The sequence below is a fragment of the Rhinoderma darwinii genome, chromosome 9 (genome assembly GCF_050947455.1).
Source record: "Rhinoderma darwinii isolate aRhiDar2 chromosome 9, aRhiDar2.hap1, whole genome shotgun sequence".
Taxonomy (NCBI): Eukaryota; Metazoa; Chordata; class Amphibia; order Anura; family Rhinodermatidae; genus Rhinoderma; species Rhinoderma darwinii.
In genome coordinates this window covers 50,878,965-50,896,789 of record NC_134695.1, presented here as the reverse complement: position 1 = coordinate 50,896,789, position 17,825 = coordinate 50,878,965, and the positions used below count along the sequence as shown (strand labels likewise).

Sequence of the window (17,825 nt, the reverse complement as noted above, 5' to 3'; positions counted from 1 at the left end):
GGACAGGTGCGGCGCTGTGTCTCCAGTCCAGACACCCCTTCTGTCCTGAGATGACCCAACGGGGGAGGCGGGTGTCAGAGCCACCCACCGCCATCACTGCAGACAGAACCACACAACTACAGCATGAGGGCAGGGCTTGTCCTGAGTGCACTGTCTCTTGTTATGGACAGATTTATAGTCACATGAACCCCGTCTGATGAACCGGTAACCTAGGTCCGATCACCTGACGGGGTCACCAAAAACCCTGTGCACCCTCAGCCCGTCCATCCAGCCCTTTCCTGGTTATATCTGCGTCTGGGAAAGCTGGGTGACCACCATTACCCCTCATACTGGAGTGTTTAGGGATGTGACTAATGAACCTCTCACACTCCAGTGGGAGGGCTAATGTTGGTCACCCAGCTTTCCCAGACCCCTGAACGGTAAATCTCTCTTGTTGTGCTGAGACTGTTTGGGGATGTGACTAATGAACCTCTCAGTCTCAGCACAATTAGAGATTTATCGTTCAGGGGTCTGGGAAAGCTGGGTGACCACCATTACCCCTCCTGGTGGAGTGTGTTTGGGGATGTGACTAATGAACCTCTCACACTCCAGTAGGAGGGGTAATGGTGGTCACCCAGCTTTCCCAGACCCCTGAATGATAAATCTCTCTAATTGTGCTGAGACTGGGGATGTGACTAATGAACCTCTCAGTCTCAGCACAATTAGAGAGATTTATCATTCAGGGGTCTGGGAAAGCTGGGTGACCACCATTACCCCTCCTACTGGAGTGTGAGAGGTTCATTAGTCACATCCCCAAACAGCCTCAGCACAACTAGAGATTTATCGTTCAGTGCTTTCCCAGTACAGTTTCTTCATGTGTCCTTCACACAAGGGGAGGGGGGCAAAACTAAAAATACCTATTTAAACCTCATTCAGATGACATTATTTAGGTTGCTATTTGTAATTTTTAAAGTCAAATTCTGTCTACGTGGTGAATGGTAATAGAAGTAAAGGGGGTTTTACACTGGGCGATTATCGGGCAGATGAGCGTTCATATAACGCTTGTTGACGATAATTGCCCTGTGTAAACAAGGCAGCGATCAGCAGATGAACGAGCAAACACTATCGTCTGCTGGTCGTATCGTTTTGAAAAAGTAAAATATCGTTGGTGGCAGCACATCTCCGAGTGTAAACCGGGAGACGCGCTGCCGACATAATGATAATGTATGGGGACGAGCGATCTGAGTAACGACCGCTCCTCCCCATCCATAGATCTGTGCGACTGGAGCAAACGATCACCGATCAACTATGTCTCGTTGCTCGGTACTCGCTGCACTGGCCGATTGTCGGCCGGTGTAAAAGTCCCTTGACCAAATGGGAGTATTCTCTCAGCTGTTTTAGATGATCCAATTAAAGGGCTTGTGAAATTAGAAATTCTGAAAAATGCCGCTCTTCCAATAGGATGCGTCTGGAACTGCATCTTGGCCACAGTCACTTAAGTGGGGTTAAGCTGCAAATACCAGACACAGCCCGTGGCCAGGAGTTGCATGGTTTCTGCAAAAAAAAAAAAAAAAAGGATTTCTAACTTCTAATACAGGACATCCCCTTTAATGTCTACGCCGAGTGGCTCCACGCACAAGGAAATCTCTTCAGCCATCAGTTAAGATAGATAAGGTGGTTGTAATGAACGTGATGGATAGATCAATAGATATCTATGGCCTCAAAATCTATAGTCTACTTGATTAGTTCTATCCATTTGGGACATTTTGGGCAATCAGATGTGAGATCTAGCATTGGGAATACCAGAAAGACGTGACATACAGGAGTCCTACTGGATCAAGGTCAAATCATAAAACACTTGGATCCCTCAGATCAACGTATGGGCATTTTGGTAGGAGAGGGTAAGAAAATGAGATGAAATCCAGATATCTGTGGTGTTTCATCATTTATTTTTCTGAAATACAGTCAGGCTTTATTGAATTGCTAAAATATACAGTTACATATTTTTGGTTTATGATTAAGTCATACATTTTATATTGAGCTGTATATGAAATGGGTTCTTTGGTTTTATAATAATATGTAGTGCTCGCAATTGCTAATATAGCTCTAGAATTTATCCTCCTCGTGTCTCCTCGGATCTTGGAGGCCGCAGGTGGAAGGGATAGAGAGTTTATCTACATATGCTCAACCATATGGACAGGGTATGCATATAAACCCCCTATGGTCGTTTCTAAAATCTGTGGCCGAGATATATACGTAAGCACGCAATATAGTCCGGCAGCCTCAGTCCGTGGGCATCAGTCCGGTTGCCACATCTGCTTGACTTTGATAGCGGCTCTCCACTCTAACACAAAGGAATGTCCTAAGCGTGGGATCCCCGTATAGGACGTCCATATCCGCACTAAATCACTTTATTAGCAAAACCAGCACTACTTATATTGGCATTTAATCTCCGCAGTACAAAGGATTTACACGTACAATTGAGATACACTAGAAAAGTTGAGAGGTTCTATATATATATATATATATATATATATATATATATATAGATAGAGCAAAAGAACCAAACATAACATCCATTTTTAGGTTTACCAGGCTTCTGTAAATAAAACCTGTATCCCTATGTGTCTGTTTTTGCATTCTTCATCAAATATGTCTTCAGCATTCTTTCTTAGAACTCTGCTTTGCGCAGTTTCTCTGTTATTCCTACTAGAACTATGAATAAGACAACTGGACGTTACCATTCCCCCATTCGATAGGGTGTATTCTCTCTCTCTCTCACCCACCGACTAGGGGAATGGTAACACCCAGTTGATAATTTTATTCATGCATTTCAAGGAGGAATAACAGAGGAACGGTATAACAAAGAGTTCTAAGAAAATATACTCCAGGATTGTTATTTGTTACTAAAAAGGACATGACAGGAGAGATGACCGGTCCTCTTTAAAGGGGGTTTTCCAAGAAATAAAACAAGGTTTCATACATACCCAAAATGGTAAAATTGATAAATCTTGTTATATACTTACCAGTTCTTTCTCACTGTCATTCTGCGCAGTTACTTGTGCGGAAAGCTGCATCATGACATGTCGTGTATTGTATGACATGTCATTCTGAAAGACATGTCATGACACAGCTGTCCAAAAGAGTGGCGTGGGATGGAGGACGCTTGCAATGAGCAAAAACTGGTAAGTATATTAAAAAGTTTATTCTTAAAAGTTAAACCAAACTTTTCTAGGCCCATACAAAACCTTGTCTTATATATTTGAAGATCCCTTATACATTGTAGAAGAAAAAATTGTTACGTTTTTCAACGTGCAATAGGTTTCCATTCCTCACAATTTTTAAGTTCTTGGTTTACTGATCGTGAATGGAAACTAGTCCTTGCTCACAAATCTGATACTTAGTACAAAAGGATCCTCTGAGCTAGACAACCTGGACTCCACATTGGATACATTGTAATAAAAGTCCAGTAAGAATACTAAAAAGTTACAGAACTTTTCATTATACAGTGATTAAAGTACCACTCTGCCGGGTTGTGCTTAGCGCAGTGCATGAGGGGGCGGCGCAAGACACAGTTACTTGAATCCTGGTGTCATGCACCGCCCCCTTAGGACTTCACACACTGCGTAACACAGCATACAAGGTTTCTCTGTAGTGTTCCTTTAAGCTTTATTTACATAAGCCTACACATCCTCTGCTACGAACCCTTAACGATATGCCGCTGACACATGCCAAGGAGATTAACAGTGTATATCTCTGGGCCTATATTACCTCAGACCATACACTATTCTTCACATCAGCCAGTAAACTATATGGACAAAAGTATTGGGACACATCTTTTAATCATTGAATTCGGGTGTTTCATTCAGTCCCATTGCCACAGGTGTATAAAATTCAGCACTAGCCCTGCAGTCGCCTTTACACACATTTGTGAAAGTATGGGTCGTTCTAGGGAGATCAATGAATTCCAGCATGGTACGGTAATGGGATACCACTATTGTAACAATTCTTTCTTCCCTCCTAGATATTCCACCATCCACTATGAGTGGTATTATTATAAAGTGGAAGAGTTTATGAACCAGCCACGAAGTGGAGACCACGTAAAGTTACAGAACGGGGTCGCCGAGTGATGAGGCACATAAAAGTCGCCGACGCTCTGCTGACTCAATAATTGCAGAGTCCAAATCTCTGGCATTACAATTTTAGACAATTGAATGTTTGGGAAAGGCCCTTTTCTGTTCCAGGTATACGAGTTTGGTGTGGAAGAACTTGACTGGCCTGACCTCAACCCTACCGAACACCTTTGGGATGAACTAGGACAGAGCTTACGAGCCAGGCCCTCTCCTCCAACATCAGTGTCTAACCTCACAAATTATTTTCTGGAAATACGGGCTAAAATTGTCTCCGACATGTAGAAAAAGTCTTCCCAGAAGACTGGAGGCTGTTTTAGATGCAATGGGGGGACTAACTCCATATTAATGCCTATGGATGAAGAATGGGACGTCATAAATGCTCCTGTAGTTGTAACGTGTAGGTGTCCTAATACTTTTGTCCGTATAGTGCATCAGCGGCCCAGCATTAAGAGTCAGTAACAATACTAATCTTGTTGCCATCGATGGTTACAATGATAAATAACATATCTTCACACTAAATAACCTATAATATTGGGGACCTGGTGCTTAGCCCGAAACAACTTACACTCTTAATAGTTAATCCTAAATAGTCTTATACCTTAGTATAACAATAGTCTTCTACGCACCCCACACATAATATGAATACTGAAGGAGGGCTATATTTTATTGGTTCTATATCATATTAAAATAAAGAATATGTTAAAACAGTTTTCAGAAATATATAAAATTTATGAATATATTATTTGTCTGCAAAATAGACTTTTACCTTGAAAATACTTACTGGTATAAATGTATGACCAAAAATGTGGACACTAGAGCTATAGAGGGTACTGAAAAGTTTTGGACCTTTTATGTGCAGTAATAAAATAAGGAAAAAAATGAGTCGTATATTTAAAATCACTGAGTGGTTTAGGATAAGGAGGCGTTCATAGTTTTATACTAGAAGAGAAGTTTGGAACTTGTGCACAGACATAGGGGGAGCTAAATTTCATTGAGTTGGAGGCAGCACCCCGGGATATTTGCAGGTATAGACTCACTCCCCTCTATACGTGGCACTGTTGCAGTCTGTCTCGTGCACGCACACTTCATAAAGTAATCCTGGTGGAAGCCTCTTCTTCAGGCCGTCCCAAATGAATACAGTCAGGTTCTCTACAGAACTGTAAAGAAAAAAAATTGTTTCATCTGGCACAACAAAATCTCTAGATAGAGGTGTCATGCACCCCCCCCCCCCCCTGGCCTTGGCCCTGCGCTGGGCGTAACACAGTGTATAAGGTTTGCCTGGGTTATTTCTTTAATGGGAGAACGGGTGTATGCCCTACAAAAGTTACATCATTTCCTTATAAGCCTAAAGTCCCTTTTACACGGGCCAATTATGGGGTAAACGAGCGTTCACAGAACTCTCGATCCCGATCATTGCCCCGATCATGTAAAAGAGTTGGACAATGGTACCATCTGGTAAGTCTTGTAATTTTTTCCTGTGCGTAACAGGCCACAGGTAACTTATGTGTGAATAGAAAGGCTTTCTGCTATTGTTTAGACAGTTGTATTACCAGGTCTTTTTCCCATTAACCCATAAAAGAGGCCGCGACCATATTCTCTTGAGTTTTGTAAGAGGTCATAAATAAATGACACCGGTTTGCATTGGCTCCTGGGTTCTAGTATTACTTCTTTCAATGGAGTACATGTTTGCCTTAGCCTATGAGGCTCCGGAAAAGACCCTAAAAAGGACCTTAATTGTAAGCATGCATTGGAATCCTTTTTTTCTGGGCACTTAACCCCTATTGTTATTGCCATCCTACATAAACTGACTAGAGTGGTATCTTTAGGTAGGCTACTGCAAGTCTGGATCCTACACGGATAAACCCAACCAAATCTACTCCAGTCTGCCCACTCGGACACTTACCTTACAACGGTTTTGAAAAAAGGAACGTCACGGTCCAAATTTTTATGATCCAAAGGAATCATAATAGCCTCCTGTAGAGGGATTAACATTCATTCAGCTTAATAAGAAACAAATAAAACCTGGACCACAGAGCTGAATGTACATCATCTAACAAGCCCAACCAATATACTAAATCCATCATATCAGTGTCCGGATGTCGTGGTGGAGGACATCTGAAGTAAGGTGCGGTGTCACAGAGCGCAATGACCACCAGTCAATAAACCAGCAACGTAACCAAGTACATTTAATGGCATATGTGCACTTTAAAACGAGGGCATCGAACCAGAGTTCAGTGCTTATGCAATGTGTTTACTTACCAGCTGAATGTGTCAACACAACGAGAAAAAAGTCCCGAGTGTCACCAGCATTTTGGCAAGCCAGCACCTCTTAGAGGCAAATTGAAGATGCCGATTCTTCAAGAGCCATCGACAACCAGAGTTTTTCATACACTGGACGTCCTACCAATCAAGTCAACTTAAAAGTGCACAATTCCTATAACTGGGCTGTGTGTGCTCTCAGAGCTTACTATGTTAACCCTTTATAGGCACCTTGTAGATTTCTCAGTTTATATGGAATCTCATTACGATTTTGCCTAACAAACAAGTCCCAGCGCATGGTAGGTAACTTAAATCCATGCACACATATCTCTGATTCCTTCCTAGTATCCTCATTGGCGAGATGAAGGACTTTATTGTTTTTTTGCCAATTAGCCCGCTAGTAGAGATGAGAAAACTGATTCGGCAAGAATGGAATTCAGTCTGAACTTATCAAAAGCTTTGAATTCTGGGGTTCACGGTGCAAAAATCAGTAATATTTTACAAATTATAGAAAAAAAGCGGGGAGAAGAGGAGATTAAAAAAAATAATAATGATATATATATATATATATATATATATATATATATATATATATATATATCAATATCAATATCATACTCACCACCTCGCCTGGTCTCCCTTAGCGATGTGTCCAAGGTGGCCTCCTGAAAGGTCGCAGTTTTGTCCCATGTGACCACTGCAGCCAATCACAGGCGTCGCTACAGAAGACCAGGGGCGGGGAGTATGATATTTTTTTTATATTAGGGGTAGAAACGCAGTGCACTGATTGCTCTGTTTGACTCTCTGATATCTTCTAGGACCGTATCTAACTTGGATTGGATCAAATTAAATTTCAGGAAATTTGCTTATCTTTAACCGGCAAGTGCTCAGATGGCAGTCCGAGGCCCTTACTGTATAACCATGCCCAGCTCCTTCCCCTTGCCCATGATTGAGGATGCCAGGCTATCTAGATGTCACTGTTAGCCTCCCTGCAATCTTGCACCGTTCATTTTCAGGCAAGAGCTTGCACGGTACGTACCCTGTTGTGGACAACGTCCTCACAGACTTATTGCTGCCGTCCTCAGTACAGCCGGAAGAGCCGGCAGGGAGGACTCAAGCGCAGAAGAACTGGAGCTGGGTGGATCCACCAATATGATTGCAAGCTCAAGATTTCAGGGAAGCGAACAGTGACGTCTACATAACCTGGTGTCGTCAATCACGAGCAAGGGGGAGGAGTTGGGCAAGATTACACAGCGAGATCGGGAACACTTGCCAGGCTTGGGACAGCCCTCAAAACACTTGCAGGCTAATTTCTATAACTCAATAAAGTTTTTCATCTCGGCAATGAAGATCGTATGAAAAGATAGAAAAGGTCTGTGTGAACATTATTAAGTAACCTACCAAACGCAGGGACTCGATTCCCCTAAAGGCGTTTTTCTTTTATGGAAGAACTAAATTACAGCTTGTAATTAGGCAACTTACAGTTAAACAACTTTCTTCTTCTCATAGAAGTCAGTAGAAACAAGATTTACATTGGCTTCGAAGTCGTACAAGTGTTCCCTGCAACTTTTGTCAGCCCTTAACATATATGTTCTACAACTTCATAAAATATAATTCCCATTGACAATCCGAAAAGACTGTTACCTCCATATATCTCTTCAAATCTGTCAGATTCATCACCATCCCAGTTATAGGGTCAATCTATAAGTGAGGGGACAAAAAAAAAATCCAAAACACATTTTAGGTAGAAAAGAATGATGTAGGGATCGATGAGAAAGTTAGTATGAGATGGAAAGAGTCTAAGATTAGGGGATAGCATGAGAGACGTAGGAAATGTTTGTAATTCTTTTTACAATGAATCAACATATTCGAATAGCACATGACAAGAATCGTTAGCCATAGTGGTTGCACAAGAATGCAGTGGCGTAGATATAGGGGTAGCAGCGCGACCCCCCCCCCCCCACCACATCTATCCACAGTCACTGTAGTAACTGGGGCCTATGTAGTAAACTACAGTAACAGTATACTAAGGCTATGTTCACACGGAGTATTTTGGGGGAGGAATATCTGCCTCAAAATTCAGTTTGGAACTTTGAGGCAGATATTCCTCTCCCTGCATGCCGATTTTCGCGGCAATTATCGCGCCGTTTTTCGAACGCGGCCATTGAGCGCCGCGGGCATAAAACAGCGAGATATACGCTTTCTCCTGCCTCCCATTGAAGTCAATGGGAGGTCGGAGGCGGAAGCGCCCGAAGATAGGGCATGTCGCTTCTTTTTCCCGCGAGGCAGTTTTACTGCTCGCGGGAAAAAGACGCCGACGCCTCCCATTGAAATCAATGGGAGGCGTTCTCGGGCCGTTTCTGCCGAGTTTTGCGACGCGGTTTCCGCGTCAAAAAACTCGGCAAAATACCCCGTGTGAACATAGCCTTACCCTCCTCGCTCATGATTTATCTCCGGGCACTGCGCTTTCAGCATCACAACGTTATGAGGACAACATGATTCAGGAGCGAGGAGGGTAAGAATGCTGTCCTGTGATACTGTCTACTAGGTCCCTGTATCTAATCATGTGTGACATTGTCTGCTGGGCGGTGAATCTAAGCCTATCATGCGTGATACTGTCTGCTGGGCCTTGTATCTAAGCATATTATGCGTGATACCGTCTTCTGGGCCTTGTATCTAAGCATATTATGCGTGATACGGTCTTCTGGGCCTTTAATGCGTGATACTGTAGGTTGGGCCCTGCATCTAATCAGATTATGTGTGATACTATCTAACTGGGCTCTGTATCCAAGCCTATCATGCTTAATACTGTCTGCTAGACTGCTGTATCTAATCCTATCATGTGTGATACAGTCTGCTGAGCCACTGTATCTGATCCCATCCAGTGGCAGAGCTATAGGGGTCGTAGACTTATAGATATGCGGTCTCCGATTTGAAGTTTTATTATATAGGGGGTGACTTTGTTGGTAGAACAGATGCTGGGCAATAAAGATCATAGGATTCTGCCTGCTAACTATACTGTAAAAATAAAAACGTCACCACTTACTTCTCCTCGTACAGTGACGATCACTAGAAAGAACAAAAATAAGTGATTTAGTGGGTTACATAGAACTTCTAGTAATATTGCTACCAGATGCTGGTTATATTCCTTTCCGTTAATAGTTTAAATGCTGAACAGAGGAAGACTAAACATTTGGGCCCTGGTGTCTGCTCCAGACTCGCTGTCTCATGCGGCTTTCAGCGTAAAACACCCTTGTTTCCTACTTTAACCACCAATATTGCGAAACAAAATGGGTTCTTTAACACCAATTTCCTCCTCTTCCTAGTGGCCTGGATCACTGACAATTCTCATTTTACAAACCCCAGATCTCTGTTCTGCCTTTATTCTCTTATCTAGTCTTTGGCCACAAGGCCTTCAAATGTTTCCTGTAAACAAACTCATGTATAACGTGGTCATTCATGAACTTTCTACTTGATCTTTCAAGCCAAACCACATCTTGCTCTCAATCAAGCATTGACACAGCCTCTAACATGTCTCATAGTCGTCTGAATAATGGAATGGTTTGTTTCAACTTTTCACAGTGGTGATTCCAGCCTCCCACTATCACAAATTAGAAATGGTAAAGTGCAAGGATGGATGACACACAGTACAAAAGTTTTAGGCAGTTGTGGAAAAATGCTACAAAGGAAGAATGCTTTAAAAAATAGAAGTGTTAATTGTTGTTGTTTTTTTTTATCAATTAACAAAATACAAAGTTAATGAACAGAAGAGAAATCTAAAGAAAATCAATATTTGGAGTGACCACCCTTTGCCTTCAAAACAGCAACAATTCTTCTAGGTACACTTGCACAAAGTCATGGGTTTTGTAGGATTATAGTCAGGTGTATGATTAACTAATTATACCAAACAGGTGATAATGATCATCATTTGTAAATGTAGGTTGAGACACAGTCATTTACTGTCACAAACAGCTGTGTAGGAGGAACAGCCAAACTCTGCTACAAAAGGTGAGGTTGTGGAAGACTGTTTTAGGTCACAGGTCCGCCATGGCAAGACTGAGCACAGCAACACCACACAAGGTAATTATACTGCATCAGCAAGGTCTCTCCCAGGCAAAGATTTCATAGCATACTGGGGTTTCAAGTTGTGCTGGTCAAGCACTTTTGAAAAAGCACAAAGAAATGGGCAACATTGAGGACCGTAGGCATAGTGGTCACCCAAGGAAACAGAGCAGCTTATCTTAGACACATCATGCTTAGTCCTCTTCAAAATCAGACGATGTCCAGCAATGGCATCAGCTCAGAACTGGCAGAAACCAGTGGGAACCAGGTACACCCATCTACTGTTCGGAGAAGACTGGCCAGAAGTGGTCTTCATGGAAGAATTTCGGCCAAAAATCCATACCTTCAACATGGAAACAAGGCCAAGCAATTCAGCTATTCACGAAAACATAGGAATTGGGGTGCAGAAAAATGTCACAAGGTGCTCTTGACGGATTTGAAATATTGGTCTGTAACAGAAAGCAGTTTGTTCGCTGAAGGGCTGCAGAACGGTACAATAATGAGTGTCTGCAGGCAACTAAGTATGGTGGAGGTTCCTCGCATGTTTGGGGATGCATTTCAGAAAATAGAATTGGGGATTTGGTCAGGATTAATGGTGTCCTCAAAGCTGAGAAATACAGGCAGATACTTACTAGTATCCATCATGCAATAGCATCAGGGAGGTGTTTGATTGGCTCCAATTTTATTCTGCAGCAGGACAACAACCCCAAACATACAGCGAATGTCATTAAAGGGGTTTTCCAAGGAGGCACAATTTTTGCTATGGGCAGCACGGAGTTATCTGAAAGGACACAAACAAAATGGGGGGGGGGGCATTGAAGCATAATCAAAGAATGAATGGGGCGGCATTGAGGAGGCTGTGGACCAATAGGATGCCTCAAACCCGGGTCTACGTCAGAAGTCCCGTGTTTGAGGCATCCTATTGGATCACAGCCTCCTCAATGCCAGCGCCGTTCATTCTCTGTTCCGTCTCTGTTTAGGTTTCAATGCCGGCTCCATTTACTTTGGTAGGGGGAATTGGAAAAAATGTGTTCCGATTTTTGACAAAATTTATATTAGGAAGTTTATTTAATTTAGACAGAGTATAAGTACAAAAATGTTGTGTCCCTGGAAAACCCCTTTAAGAACTATCTTTAATGTTAAGAAGAACAAGGAACCCTGGAAGTGATGATATAGCCCCCAAAGAGCCCTGATCCCAACATCATCTAGTCTGTCTGGGATTACATGCAGAGACAGAAGGATATGAGGAAGCCTCCATCCACAGAAGATCTGTGGTTAGTTCTCCAAAATGTTTGGAGCAACCTCCCTGCCGAGTTCCTTCAAAAACTGTGTGCAAGTGTACCTAGAAGAATTGATGCTGTTTTGAAGGCAAAGGGTGGTCACACCAAATATTGATTTGATTTAGATTTCTCTTCTGTTCATTCACTTTGTATTTTGTTCATTGATAAAAAAAACTATTAGCACTTCTATTTTTGAAAGCATTCTTACTTTGCAGCATTCAGTTGAGCGCCCTACATCTTTGTCTGTGATCGGCCCACATAGAACGAATAAGCCCGTCTTCAGCCCAACAAGGAGCGGCGATCATAGAAGAAGGTGTAGAGGGTGCTCACCTGAGTGCTTCTGCACCTTTGTTTCAGAGACGGTGGGCATCAATATCTGCACCCTCACCGATCAAAATTTCTGATACGTCTATTTGACATATCCAAGGTTTTTTTGAAACTACAGTTTCTCTTTAAAAATGTTAGTTTTTGCATAGACTTTTTCCTACGTTCCTTCCATTTAATAGGTTTACAATAAAAGAGGTAGGAGTTATCGTTAAAGGGGTTGTTTTTAGAAAACCCATTTTTAAATGCAATATCTGAGAATTTTAAAGGGAACTGTATAATGCTTCACTTCTCCTGTGGTTGTGCTGATCACTGGCGGTCTAAGCAGCAGGACCCCTGTGATCAGCTTATTGTTGGGGGATACTTTAAAAAAAAACAAAAAAAAAAAACAGACAACCGCTTTAAGATCATTGTGGCCAAATCTTCAGGTGTGCTACGTATAATATTGACCTATCACGGAAAGTACCTGACAGATCAGTAGACTCAGAAATTAACCGCATAAATCACTATATTTAGTAAGTTCCTCACCTCGGTAATTGTGACCGTGTCCGTTAGGATTGTTACACTTGCCAAAAATCTTTTTATTTTCCTCATCAGTTAGAGAATTGCTGTAAAATATGAGATAAAAAGATAGACGATCAAAAAAATATGGATTTGGTGAATAATTTACAGGAAATTACTTAGATGTGATCGATATTATTGTGGTCCTGTGTGTTAGGGCTTATTCACACGGACGCATGTCTTTCAATGTGTGAAGGGTCAGTTGAAAAATAGAACATGTCCTATTTTCTTCAGTTTTCACGGATCCCTCGATAGACTCAATTCTATGGGGATCCGTGAAAACGGGATCCACACGGGTGCAACTGAGACGTGAAAAACGTAAGTTTTTCACGTCCGAGCTTGCACTCGTTCATGTGAATCTGGCCTTAGACACATACAGGTACCGCTCTCAGCCGAGCCGTCAGTACAGCGGAACTGACAGAATTGTCTCATAGCAAACTATACATTTTTTATGTATACGGGATACATAGAAGCTGTATCAGACAAACGAAGCAAAATTTGTAATAACTGTCAATTAATTTCAGATCCTTAAACATTGAATTAAAAAAAATACAATAAAAAAAAAAGTGTGATTTTTGCAAGAGTGCAGCCCTAGCTTTAACCAGACAACCCCGTTAACCCCTTCAGAATTGTAGTCTTAGGGATATCTGGTTCAAATTTCCCTGGCTTTAAGGAGACTATGGGCCAGATGGCCACTTTAGCTGGATGGACACTTGACTTTCATTACACCTATAGGCTCCCTGTGCATGCAAAAAGTCCTCATTTATATCTTTTGACGTCATACAGTGGCGCACTTACAATGGAGGCAGATTACGCGACTGCTATGTGGGCTCGAGACTGAACTGTCTCCTCTGCTTGGTATGACACTATTATAGAGGCTACCTGCAGCCACCACCAGGGAGAGATCACTACATACGGATTTATGCAGCTACCATTGAATTCTAAACAAGTTGTATAAAATAATATGCAGTTAGCTCCCCCTAGTGGTGGTTGCATGCAGCCAGAATTTTATAATTTATCAAGTCAGAAACAGAGTTCCCCAATACATATATTATTTCATTAAATCAGCACAGAATTTTAAATGGCAGACTTTAACTTTACTAAAGGCATTATTGGACAATTGGAGGAGCTCTTAGTGGGGCCTATTCTGAGTTTAGCTATTGGGTCCTTTAATTTTGGTGTACACCCATCTTCTGCTTGCTTAGCAACTGAATTCTATGCATGAGATGCCCCATATGTCCACTTCCAGCCAGGAGAAGGGGAGTCAGTGGATATAACAGAACAGCTTATAGACAGACCAACAAAGGCCTGGATTTATTTGGCAGCCTGTAGTCTACAAGTAGACTCTAGACTGCAGGCTGTCATAATACAGCCCGCACTCAGCTAATATCTGCCTCAGAGAATTAAAATATCCTGTATTTTCTAAGGACTTAGCAATTCTCTGATTTTTAGTCTATGCTCACCAAAAGCATACAATTACGAAAATTACCCCAAAAATAACACAAAGCTTTGAGTACGGTAAACGTCCAAGAGTTGTTCAAATTCAGCTGCTTCTTCTTGGAAATCTGGGTGATAACCAATATATCCTTGCTTGTATACTATTCCCTTGCGTAGTGAAGAATAGATCATTATGGTTTCTTGGGTTTACTGCACATGTACAATACTCAGACCATCAATAACAGAAGACATCCTTATCGCATGTCGTGACAGATGTTCTTGTTTAAAGGGCCATCTGTTAGATAACCCGTTTTTATATGCCCTGTTTTACCACTATTAGACAGGAGATAATTTTAAAGGGTGCTCAGCAGCACACACGTGTTTCAGACAGGTGCACGTCTTCAAAAAGGAACCCCTCCCTGCCTATGGCTTCATCAGTAAACATTCAAAAAAATGGTTGCAACGCGCATTCACCATCAGCTTTTCCAGGCAAACAGCATAATGCAAGAGACCGTTTACACGGGTACTAGTTCAGAGTAGGAGTTATCATGATATGCCCCATTATGGACACCCAGGATCCCCCTTTATTAGCCAGAGCGGAGAGCTGCTTACATAGAATGGCTCCTGCTCTGATGGACCCAGACCGTCCATGTATTATATGGTCGCCCATCCATTTGAGTTGTAAACATGTAATACTACATTTTCCATGCATGGTGATTGGCCGATTGCTAGACCAGCTTCTATTTAAAAAAGGGTTTGTATTCATGAGAAGGGGTCCAAAAACAGTGTGTGTAAGCCCAGCATATCAAAAACACAAGGCCCCTGCAGCAGCTCTCCATAGATCTCTCATCATATAAGCAAAATCCTCTTCTAAGGCTACATTCACACGGCCGTTTTCAAAGCAATGAAGTTCTATGGGTGTATTCACACGGCCGTTTTCTTAACGGCCAGTAAATACCAGCCGCGAAAAAATAGGACATGTCCTATTTTTGGCAGTTTTCACGGCCAGACGGCTCCCATAGGAGTCAGTGGATCAGTTTATACCGGCCGTTTTTCAGGAACCAATCTTTGTAACGGCCGGTAAAAACTGATCCTGGCAGAGGACTCCCCGCACACAGCGCTACTTTGAGCGATGAGGCCGGGGAAGCCCCTGACAGCACTGTCCATATATGGACAGTGAAGTCAGGGCTTTCAACTATAGAGTTCCCGGCCAGAACATCGTAAAATCTCTGGCCGGGGACTCCTGTCTTGGGAAAGCTCTTGACATCACTGTCCATATATGGACAGTGGCGTCAGGGGCTCCCTCTGCCCCCCCTGTAGATAGCACCCCACCATGTAGATAGCACCCCCTGCCTGTAGATAGCATACATGTAGCAGCCCTCCCCCGTAAATAGTGCCACTGTAGCTCCCTGTAGGAGCGGAATCCCCGGCGGCAAGACCCGCTCTGGCCGGAATCATACTGTATGGGGGCAGCTATGGGGCATTGTACTGTATGGGGGCAGCAATGGGGGCATTATATTGTATGGGGAGGCACTATAGGGGCATTATTCTATGTGGGGAGGCACTATGGGGCATTATACTGTGTGGGGCACTATGGGGCAGCTATGTGGTCAATATATTGTGTGGAGGCCAGCCATGGGGCATTATACTGTTTGGGGGCTCTATGGGGGTATTATACTGTTGGGTGCTCTATGTGGGCATTATACTGTGTGTGAGGCACTATACTGTGGGGGGACTCTATGAGGCATTATACTGTGTGGGGGCAGCTATGGGTGCATTGTTCTGTATGGGGGCAGCAATGGAGGCATACTGTATGAGTTAGCTATGGGGCATTATAATGTATGGGGAGGAACTATAGGGGCATTATACTGTATGGGGAGGCACTATAGGGGCATTATACTGTATGGGGAGGCACTATAGGGGCATTATACTGTATGGGGAGGCACTATAGGGGCATTATACTGTATGGGGAGGCACTATAGGGGCATTATACTGTGTGGGAGGGCACTGTGGGGCAGCTATAGGAGCATTATACTGTATGGGGGGCATTATACTTTATGGGGAGGCACTATGGGGGCATTATACTGTTGAGTGCTCTATGGGGCATTATGCTGTGTGAGAGGCACTATGGGGCATTATACTGTGTTGGGGGCTCTATGGGGCATTATACAGCGTGGGTGGCTCTATGGGGCATTATACAGCGTGGGGGGCTCTATGGGGCATTATACTGTGTGGGAGGGCACTATCGGGCAGCTATGTGGTCATTATATTGTGTGGAGGCCAGCTATGGGGCATTATACGGTTTGAGGGGCTCTATGGGGGCAGTATACTGTGTGAGAGACACTATGGCACATTATACTGGGGGGACGGGGACTCTGAGGCATTATACTGTGTGGGAGTAGCTATGGGGGCATTGTATTATATGGGGGCAGCAATGGAGGCATACTGTATGGGTTAGCTATGGGGCATTATAATGTATTTGGAGGAACTATAGGGCTATAATAACTGCTATAATTTAGTGCAATACAGTAAAGTTGTTCTACTACTATACTCTAATACAATATAATGCAATACTGTATCTAATAAACTATTTACTATACTGTAATATATAGTGTAGTACAATAATGCTATAATTTATAATGCCGTACTAATGTCCTATAACATAATGCAATTTACTGTAATATAGTGGAGTATAATAATGTAATGTGATATATAATGTTATATAATGATTGAATATACTATAGTAGTGCTGTATACTAATGTAATGTGATATATAATGTTATATAATAATTGAATATACTATAGTAGTGCTGTATAATAATGTAATGTGATATATAATATTATATAATAATTGAATATACTATAGTAGTGCTGTATAATAATGTAATGTGATATATAATGTTATATAATAATTGAATATACTATAGTAGTGCTGTATAATAATGTAATGTGATATATAATGTTATATAATAATTGAATATACTATAGTAGTGCTGTATAATAATGTAATGTGATATATAATGTTATATAATAATTGAATATACTATAGTAGTGCTGTATAATAATGTAATGTGATATATAATGTTATATAATAATTGAATATACTATAGTAGTGCTGTATAATAATGTAGACTTGCAATGTGCTGCATATAATACAGTAATATTAATGCTCCGGGAGGAGGCGGACATGTAGCGGTGATGACAGCGGCTCCGGGACATCACACTCACCAGTGCAGCCGGTGGCAGGAGCTGAAGGACGCAGAGCGGGCGATCTCTATGACCCGGGGCCGCGGCAGTACTCTCATGATGTCTCCGTTCTGCATGCTGGGGTTCCGGGGAGCAGTGCTCTGCAGTGCTGCCTGTCTCCGGTATAGAATAGTCTGCAGGGGGCGGTGCTACACGTCCGGGGATTGGCTGCATCGCTGCATGCTAATTGGATCGCAGCAGCTTCTTCCTAGTGATGTCAATGGTTAACCCCATCAACCCCTGCAGAGTGCGAGCAGTGAATGATGAAGAGGAACTGCAGACGCTTCAGGGTCCAGCTGACGTGAAGCTACAACTCTCAGCAGACTTTACAAACATGCTTGGAGTTGTATTGTAAGCGCCCAAATAGTAATGTCCACATAAAACCACCCTACAATGCTCGTATAAAGCTGACATATAAATAATACTATCATACAGAGCTCATACAATACTGCCATGGAGTGCTAACAAAACTGACACTGCTAAAATGATGCTGCCTGTAGTACCCATGTAAGGTTTTATTCACACCATGTTCATGGGCTATGAC

At 42.4% G+C, this 17,825-nt stretch overlaps 1 protein-coding gene across 1 annotated transcript; it reads right to left on the bottom strand.

Annotated features, from left to right (window-relative positions):
* Positions 1-1,909: 1,909 nt before the first annotated feature.
* Positions 1,910-17,429, bottom strand: PTS (6-pyruvoyltetrahydropterin synthase). The gene is made up of 6 exons (XM_075837644.1): positions 17,264-17,429; positions 12,566-12,645; positions 9,418-9,440; positions 8,016-8,072; positions 6,016-6,086; positions 1,910-5,269 (listed from the first exon to the last, which is right to left on the bottom strand). Exons 1-6 carry the CDS (start codon positions 17,356-17,358, stop codon positions 5,146-5,148), a joined length of 450 nt encoding a protein of 149 aa, XP_075693759.1. The 5' UTR covers positions 17,359-17,429; the 3' UTR covers positions 1,910-5,145.
* Between the last annotated feature and the right edge of the window lie 396 nt (positions 17,430-17,825).

What these genes read in the sequence shown, in the direction of transcription:
- PTS (XM_075837644.1), bottom strand. Translation starts at nt 17,358, where the DNA reads ATGCAGAACGGAGACATCATGAGAGTACTGCCGCGGCCCCGGGTCATA. An exon ending in TCCTGCCACCGGCTGCACTG is followed by an intron (nt 12,646 to 17,263) that starts GTGAGTGTGATG and finishes CATATTTTACAG; the next exon opens with CAATTCTCTAACTGATGAGG. An exon ending in TTTTTCAAAACCGTTGTAAG is followed by an intron (nt 5,270 to 6,015) that starts GTAAGTGTCCGA and finishes TTTTCTTTACAG; the next exon opens with TTCTGTAGAGAACCTGACTG.